General features: G+C 31.9%; 1 protein-coding gene across 1 annotated transcript; it reads right to left on the reverse strand.

Annotated features, from left to right (window-relative positions):
• Positions 1–340: 340 nt before the first annotated feature.
• Positions 341–9368, reverse strand: LOC134283077 (uncharacterized). Its single transcript, XM_062765520.1, has 4 exons — positions 9263–9368; positions 7341–7457; positions 5861–5932; positions 341–886 (listed from the first exon to the last, which is right to left on the reverse strand). Exons 2-4 carry the CDS (start codon positions 7435–7437, stop codon positions 753–755), a joined length of 303 nt encoding a protein of 100 aa, XP_062621504.1. The 5' UTR covers positions 7438–7457; positions 9263–9368; the 3' UTR covers positions 341–752.
• Between the last annotated feature and the right edge of the window lie 566 nt (positions 9369–9934).

Genomic DNA, 9934 nt, shown 5'->3' on the forward strand with positions numbered 1-9934 from the left:
ATATGAAAAATATTCAGTTTTTTGCCTGAATTCATAGATATCGATACTATTATTCTTCGAACATACTAATCTTGTTAATCAGTTTTCAATTAGAAAATGTATGATTTATGATTTTATTTATGTTTCTAAAACATACATAAGAGTATAATAAATAATTTGATTAATTTCAATGATGAGTTCTGAGGACATTACGTGGAAAAATACACATTTCTTGGTGAAGTAATACTTTCAAAATTTTTTATGGCCGATTTCAGAAACTTGGGAACTAACAACCTTACATGTTGAAACCGGTATGACAATTTACGTTTAGACAATTTCACACAGACAAGGCTTAGAAAAATTGTTGTTTTTCTGTCTTTATTTCTATAACACATTCTATAACACATATAAATAAGTCTTAAACAACAAGTATTTGTAAAATTACTGAAAATCAGAAATAATTTGGCTATTAAACAATGCGATGAATATTTTTAATACATACGAAACCCTGTATCTCTAATAAAAACAATTATTGGAAATGCGTTTTCCTTCCCAATAATTTGCCAATAGTTACCCCATACACCAGGATAAAATACATATACAAAGTGCAAATGTATAGACATGGAAAGTATAAAATAATGATATACATTATGTACCCTATTAACATTTACATCTTAAGGAAGGTCTGGATCATTGTCTACAACGAGAAAGCCTCCTTAATGTTGGATTTTGATCAATGTTTCCTAATGTTTTTCCCGTCTCTGTGCGCTAGTTTATTTTTTCTTTTCACTACTTTTTGGTCTTTTGGTGGCGGACTCGTTGCGGGTACTCTTTGGTGTCTTTAGAGGTTTGTTGTTTTTCTTTCCTTTTACCCTGGTTTGTGGTCTTGACATTACACTTAATTTTCCTGAAATTAAACAAATCATCTGATTTAGTAAAGTCGCTTACAGTGGAAATTTATACTTATATATGATGATAACTGTACTAAATATCTTCATACACCTGGTATTTCATACAAGTTATTGAAAAGTATATAATTTTCTATTTCTTCCGAAAAAAAAGTCTGTAATTCTTTCGATCCTCCTCCGCAAAGGTGACCTTAATCTGGAAAGATAAAATTCTCTTTCCTGATTTTGTTTTATTATTTTTTAAAGTCCAGTTACATAAATTCCGTTTTTTAAAAATCCGTTCCTGTTACAAATTTGCAATTTAACAAATTATAATTGACCTCTCAAGGGTACACTTACATTCACAGTCGCTATCATTATAATCACATTAAAACAGGATATGATAAAACAACTAAAGTAAATCTTTGTTTATCAGTTTATTGCGTTTCTTTTATAAAAATATGGTGATAAAAATGTACATCCTGTTTACTTACAGATTTCTCATAGATATCAAAGTAAAGTGCATATGCCCTGATCTATCTTTACTCCAGATATCAGTATCTAGGAGTATCAAAGATCACATTAAAATACACTTAAAAAGACGTTCCCCCTCATTGGTTTAAGATCACATCTGATATATATTATCACACAGGCATCAAAGCTTGGTTACGTCTACTGAGACACAGTTTGTAATCTTTTCCAGTCGTATAGTATTTTATCAATCTTTAAAAAGAAATTCTGATCTGGAATATGACTACGTTAGGATTTCATGACTTCAGTTTTCTGCCAATGTATATGCATGATCGGTAATGCTTTAAACTTAAACTATTCTTTATGCACTATCACTAAGAAAGGTCAAACATTCTGGGGGAAATGAATTGTAAAAATAAAATACTTATAGGTAATTGCAATTCATGATTATGCTAACAATATGGCTACTACATATACATGTAAATTGGTAAATCTAGCTCCAGACCAACGCTCTAAATAAATAAAAGACCTTAGAATTGATAACTACAGTGTATTTATGCTCCAGAATTTTAAGACTTGAGGTACTAGGATAAAGTTTTTGCCCTGCCCGTCTGTATATCTGCCGTATGTTTATCTGTTATTCTGGAGTTTTTCCGCAAAAACATTGGAGTTTGACCCACTTTTTGCAATTTTATCGAATGAAAGATATTGAGAAAATAAACAGTATTCAGTATCAAAATCCACAAAACAATACAAAATAGGAGCAGAGCCAACACGGACCTCCGAAACATCAGAGGTGGGATCAGGTGCCATGGAGGAGTGAGCATCCCCTGCCGACCAGTCCCACCCGCCGTGTGCTCATTGTCATGATGATCAGAAAAAATCCGTCGTCAATTCAGTTTATAAATAATGGACTAACAACTACTATGAAAAATTTCAGTCAGTATTTGACTCGATGATAAATTGTATTTGCTGACAAGGTCATTGTATCTACCATAGAACTTATGAAATATGCCTTAAGCCCTTAAAGCGAGACTTTTGATATTCCTGTTTCATCAACTTGTTTGTCAATAATTTACCTCGTTGTAGAAATTGTCCATGCGTATAACATGCTTTTGCGTATCGAATCAACTGAGATATATATCATTGAGTCAAATGACGTATCCATGTGTGCATGTATGTATACATTAAAATTTATGTAAATACAAATTTTAATAGCCATTCTCTGTAATCACTTAAACTTCGTTGCCACGCATGGTCACCGATTTTTATGAAACTTCACCCATGCTTAGTACTTGACACCAGAAACAAATATCAAACAAAATTTCGTTGCTAAGTATCTCGGTTGCTATGGCAACAGCCGGAAAAGTTTGAAAAATCGAGATTTTCAGCCACTTTAAATCTCGGCTGTGGCTTAATAAAAACTAGAAAAAGCAAACAAACCATTCTCACAAAAACATGACACCTTGATGTCACTTATACTGTAAAGAAACGGTTTAGAATATATCTCTAAGTAAGTGGTAACCAAGGGTACATTTGAAATACATTTACAATGCTGAAATATGCTGAAAAACACTCCGTATTCACTAATGGTAGGTGTTACATGCTCAAACTCAATCAACGACTTAAGAAAAACAATGAAAATGTTTGACCTTAAGTATATTAGTATAAGCAATATTATTCTTTAAATAACTTTTATGGTTGCCATGGTAACACAGTGTAACCATGCAAAACCAGTAACTAAGATTGGGTTAATGCTACTGTCTTGAGGAAAAACATGAAAATTCAAGATTGGCAAATATGCATCCTTAGGACCTTGCAACACCAAAACCATAAAAAAAATTGGGTATAATTGCTACTTTGCAGTGTTACCATGGAAACAAAGTACCAGTGCTTAAAAGTGAATTATTTTTCGCTGCATTAAGAATTAAATTGCCATATAATCAAGAAACAAATTAAAGGACTCAGCTTGAATAGTACTTATCTGTTAGAACCGAAGTTGAATATCATATATTGATAAAATTTGATGAAGAAAACAACACTTTTGCTATGGTTACCAAGAAGGGAAAATGTTCGATTTTGTGAACTTTATATCAATATTAAACCCTGTGTGCCAACTTCTTGCATCCACTTAGAGATGGGATGATAGTCAAAATTAAAAGTCAGGTTAGCTGTTAATAAATATCATTCATAAAAGTTTTGGGAATCTACATTTAAGGGTACGTATCCAAGGAAAGAAAATATTTTTCAGGTTTTTAAGCATATATTTTCTGCTTATTTCCATAGCAACGCTCTATCTGAAGAAACTAATCTGAATTTTTTCAAATGGGAAAACTAGGAGCACACCAACATCTTTAAAAATTGATCATTAGTTATGAGGAAATGTGCTTTTTTAAAAGAAAGGATCATATTTAAACATACAGAGCGTTATTTTGAAGGCTCTATGTGGTATAAAAACCTTTGCAACCATTGCCAACCAAATTGAAACATCATATTTTGTTCTTGATATATGTTTCAAGGCTCTTTTTTCTATTATTTGGTCACATTTCATCCTATAATTGCTTTTTATTTTTACGTGTATGACTTTATAAAATTCAATGAATATTTTTTTTTTACTTTTGAATACTGTTACCATAGTAACGTATGTAATAGTTGATTTACCAGACATGTTTATCATGCATTTGAGACATCTGACCTTCAACTTTCGGAAACAGTCATTGCCAATTGTTTGCTTTGCCGCAAATGTTAACTATGGGGCCCTAAACATGTTAAAAAATGCCATTTTTCGAACTTTAAGACATGTTGCCATGGTAACTATAAAACATAGCAACCAATTTTTGCCTGATTTCAGTTTAGGGTATCAATGACTTTTATCATAGAGAGTTTGGAGAAATTCTGAGACTAGGCGTGCCACAGCTCCTATATAAAATTTCAAGTCTTTACAGAGAACGGCTCTTAAAGCGTATCATTCATTTTCCTATTTACTCTATAACTGAAAGGAGACGGATGCAGAAATCTAATGCTATGATGACCCGAAACTAAGGTAAATGTATCTGTCCATATGCTCAGCAAAAAGATCTATTTGCTATCTCAATGAATGTTTCATGTATCCTTATTTTTTTCAGGCTCAGATACTCAATTTCATTTGTAATATTACTAAGTGTAACCTATACGGACTATTTTACCACCTATCTAACCAAAAAATGCAATCACATGTAATTCATTGTAATTCATTTTCTTGCCCTTCAGACTAGATGATAGATTTCGCAATTTTTCTTAAATTACAGAACGAATTCGATATCTAAACTAATCACCAAAACTACAGGTAAATTATGCTAATCACCAAAACTACAGGTAAATTATGTGCTATCATAATATTATCACTCTACATTACATTTACATGTATATTAAATTTCAACATCTATTCCTGTGCCTTAAAATTATTTCTAATGAATATTAAAGAATCAAAAACGACTCTTTACTTGATACTCGACTCTGATGGCAGTAGAGCTGTACATCCCATCAACGAAACATTTTTTTTAGTATTAAGGTAAGTCACTCGTCAGCTTTTTAGAAAAGTTCACGCAGAAGCTTTTACTTCAAAACTACTTATTAAAATTCAATTTTTATAACATATTTGAATTCAACAATGTAAATTTTTTAACATTCAATGAAAAAAACTGCTCAAAAATCTACAAAAAAGCAAGATCTATGAGGGACTATTTCTTTTGGTGGAAGGATATTTAGCAGAAAATTCTGCAAATCTGCACATTTATAAAATTTAATGTAATGGAAATTTAGCCTCACATACTTTTACTCGGAGAATATTTTCCGTTTTGATATTGCTAAAAATATTTAATATAGGTCTTAATTTATATTTTTAGACTAAGTTTTATACCTTCCCTCAACAAACTTTTCCAAAAAATAAAAATATATTAAAGAAGTCAAGGTCAAATTTACACCATTTTTTGCCTGAAAATCACATATTTTGACAAATATTTCAAAATTAGCATCACTGACCCCACCTTTTTCTTTCATTATTTTAAACTACTCGATACTTGTGATTGATCAGCACTCAAGTCGTAAAAAGTTTGATATAAGAAAATTTTTTATTGCCTATTAAATTTTTCAAGACCCCAGATATGTTATTTTTTTAGTGCAAAAAGGTCACTCAATAATTTACGCGCATTAATTTGCAAGATTTGTTTAATGATAAATATTATTCAAACTATTTTACGTAAAATAAGATTACATTTATTGCCATGCGTACATCTAATCAAATATAATAAGGGTTAAAGTAATTAACCAAAGAGATGAAATTTAAGTGCAAAAAGGTCAACTTAAGTGTACCGTAGATCAGTAGGATGCACACTGACCCCCTATTTTCATTGCGATTTTGAGTTACACTTTATGAGTACTTATCCAAAATATACTTCTCAAAAAATCCTTGATATAAGAAATTTCAGGAGTGACTTACCTTAAATAACCCATTAAGTCCTATGTGCTTTATATAGGATACCTACCGAATAGGTCTGGGTTGACATCCCCAAGATTATTCAGGAGCGAGGTATAGTTGTATTTTCCATCACCAATCTCTGAGGGAAAAAAAAGACATAAGATTACCAGCATTCTTAATATAAATTCTTGCTTAATCTTTTATTCTTTTTAAAGGAATTTACTATTTCAGGGCAAGAAAATTCTTTAAGGTGCATAAACCCTCCACTCACTCATATAAAATGTATCTTTAACTCATATGATTTTCCAAAGGAAATGAATATGCTTAGTAAAATGCAAACAATTAAAGCAATGCTTGCGGGGCAAAACTGGTTCAAAAAGACATTTCAACTTGACAAATTTATAAAGGAAAAATAGACATTTATGTCATTAAGAGTTATCTCTCTTAAAACAGTATCGATGTACCTTAAGTTTGATTATAAGGAAATTTTACATTGTTCTGTACAATACAATATTTAGTTTATAAAATACGAATAAATTTGCAAGATAAAATGAGCTTGGGTTTTATCGCATTTTATCAGGTTTCCTTTTAGATGCACTTAACAGAACAAAATTCACAGCTGCGATTTTATAGATCACTAACGAGGAGACAGCCGAGTAGGTCTGATTGTCTTTTGTTTACCAAGGAAACAGTCAGATTAACGAGATAATCATTGGTCAACTTTGATAAATCAAAAAGCCAGTCGATTGTTAGCATTCTGAACAAATGAACCTGATAAGGGTAGAAATCATCCAGATTGCTATTTAATTATCGGGTGGTCGTAATAATTGAAACCGAATAGAAATGGAATATCCATGGGGACTTCGCGTTGGTATTCCTCTGATTTATTCACTTGTTCCATTATCATGCTTCTGTAAGCTCTTCTTACAAGATAAGGTGAATTTTTAAGGATAAATGCTACATATAATAAACGGTAATCGAGTTCTTCCACCTTACGTGACGTCTTTTAATTCCCGATTCATGGCCATTTAATGCATTTAATTGTCCTCCGCACTGTTAATGAACTACTTAATTCGATTAAAGGGAAAACTGCAAAGCAGGTTTCTAATTTTAGGTTTTCTTTGTGGAACAGGTTAAACAGATTCAAGGTTTTAAACACATGGCTTTTTCGTGAACTAAAGATATTTTCGGTGTCTTTAAAACGCCATCAACAGATCGCATCTGTTCCAAGACTTTAAAATTAAAATGATTTAAAACATTTTCGTAAGAATTTTATTTTTAAAAAGGGGTTTGTAGGTACATGTTCATTGCAATTTTTATATGCCTTTATACCAAGGATTTTTTTCTTTGTCGAAGCTGGCCGACAAATTTTATACAGTTTTCACTTTCTTTACAGATTAATTTTTATTTTACCTCGACAGTATCCAGTATAGGTACCTCGGCTCTCTTTATATTAAATACAAATTATGATGGCCATACACATATTTTCTTACAAGAATTATTCAAGATTCCTGTTAGGTGAACAACTCTTTGTGAAAAGTACTCACTTTCTACGCGTATTAATACATATGTTTCCCTGCCGTTAACAACTTCACTTGCGTATTCTTTGGTTCGTGCAGACAAATTCTTTACTTGACCATCCATGTCCACCAAATCTATAAGTACTGAAAGCAAACAAAGGGATATCAAAAACAATGTCAAAGAGGGCTCACAGTCTTGGAGTTAAACATCGCCCCTTAGTACTACACACAAAAAGAAGTAAGCTAAATACTTAAACTGAACACTTTCAGTTTCAAAATCAAATATCGCAAGCTTGATAATTACAGTTGTATACATGGTATAAACTTACAAAACATTATACGTATAACTAAATTCTTCCTTGCATAAAAATCACAATTTGACCACCGAAAAGAATTTTTAAAAATGCAAGAGTATATTTTGATATGTGATGTTTTCTCGTAAAACATTGACCCTGGACGCTTTTTACATGATGAATCGAGATTCAAGAGAGACGGACAACATATAATGAACAATGCTTATTTCATTCATCTCTGAAGCTTACTTCATGACCTTAAGCTACATATTTGCAATGCCCTTGTTTTTTTTTTAATCATTTTTCAGTCAATCAAATACAGACATTGGAATAAAACAGTCGTACAACATAAAATTATGTCTCGTCTTTGAAGTTGAGAAATTCAAAAATTACAAGGACATATCAAACTACGCTAACATTCCCGGGTTATGTCATAGTTCTTTGAAGTTGTTCAAATCAGATTATCTCATGGAAAGTGGGTACAAGCAAATAAGAACAATTAAAGCTTGTCCTCCTTAAAACATCCAGTGAAACTATTAGATATGAGAAAGCGCATTTACTTAAACCTTGGGGCACTAATATTGTTATTTATTGTCATGTATTGTATAGAAATGTTCATTAAATCCTCACTCAGATCTCCTTTGTAGAACTTTATTCAGCCTAAAGTTCGCAATCTTAAAGATTATTACTTTTTGGAGCATGTTATTTTTATTCAATACTTATGTTTCTCTCAAGAAAACTTTGTTATTAATCAACTCCTTTTCCAGTTTATTTGTCACTTTTGTATTGATGAACCATCGATGTAACACAAGACAAGCTTTTAATTTAATGTTTCAAGTTTGGCAACTTATACTTGCTCAAACATTAATCAAACATTCAAAAACCTCCAAATCATTATATTTTTTGCAAAACTCAACTTGGCCTTTACTCCTCAACCTCAATAATGTCTCTTTGAAAATTTGAAAAACCACAATCGATACCCAGTGAGTGTATTCAGACCAGGACACATCTCAATATGATTGTGTTACTAGTATATCATCAACACTTAAATCTGTCACTTTGAAAACCACTAAATGGCCCTCCAAATTTAATGGTCATTTCTTCGGTTACAAAACTGGCCTGGTAAATTATAAATTGCTATTTATTATACATTGACGCCCTAATGATCTTCTTTAAAATCCCAAAATCTTTTTACTTTTACGACGAGGAGTTACTTGTAGGTACGGTATTGTTTATTTGTTTATAAGATCAAGACAAGAACCATACGGGTGAAGTCAACATGGACATAACACGTCAGTGGCTGTACCTTATAACAGGCGAGGGCACGGAAGTGAATAGTGAAACAAGCATGTTTCATCAGTAGCCTACATGTATACTAGTATATTAGCTGCAGAATTGTAGCTCTCCAAAAATATTTTGACTGACCGTCTGGTCGTCCATCCCTGTGTTTTTACACCAGCGAGCTACAGATCTCCAGCTAATGTATTGTTATATTGTGAATTTTGAATTTACCAAGTGGCAGTAAATACAAAATTTACAACATGCCAACTATATGTGTCAGAATTCCTTGAAAGGTTCTATCAAGATAAAATATGTGACAAAGGCAAACATTTCTTCTAATCTTACAAATGATGATTATTTCAAATCATTACTTACTATCACTATCACAATTGCACTTTTTTCTGATCCATTCAAGCAATGTGTAACTAGAGCACCATGGGTTGAAAATGGCCTCTTGATTATCTGAAATAAACAATTAATAAAGATACTTTAATTGTAAATAAGTGATTTGATTTCTCTTATTTTTCATGCCCATCTGTCTGTAAAATTAAGAATATTTGAATTTACATGTATATTATTGATCATGAACACAGTACAAGAGGCCCATGGGCCACATCGCTCACCTGAGCACCAAGGGTAGGACTAGTCTAAAATGGCTTTTTATTGTAAAGTTTAAATCCAAAAGTAGTCCCATGACCAATCATGGATTTGCTATTTTTTAGAAAATGATTGAGAAGAAGATTTTTAAAGAATTTTCCTATATATTTCTATGTAAAACTTTGGTCGGCCATTTTGGCCCCGCCCTACCCCCGGGGGTCATGATTTGAACAAACTTGAATCTACACTACCTGAACATGCTTCCATATAAATATGATGAATTATGTTTTTGTCATTCTTGAGAAGAAGATTTTTAAAGAATTTTCCTATATATCTCTATGTAAAACCTTGGTCGGCCATTTTGGCCCCGCTCTACCCCGGGGGTCATGATATGAACAAACTTGAATCTACACTACCTGAGCATGCTTCCATATAAATATGATGAATTAT

Source organism: Saccostrea cucullata, unplaced genomic scaffold (genome assembly GCF_032062105.1).
Source record: "Saccostrea cucullata isolate Sc308-1 unplaced genomic scaffold, CSIRO_AGI_Scuc_v1 ctg14569, whole genome shotgun sequence".
NCBI lineage: Eukaryota > Metazoa > Mollusca > Bivalvia > Ostreida > Ostreidae > Saccostrea > Saccostrea cuccullata.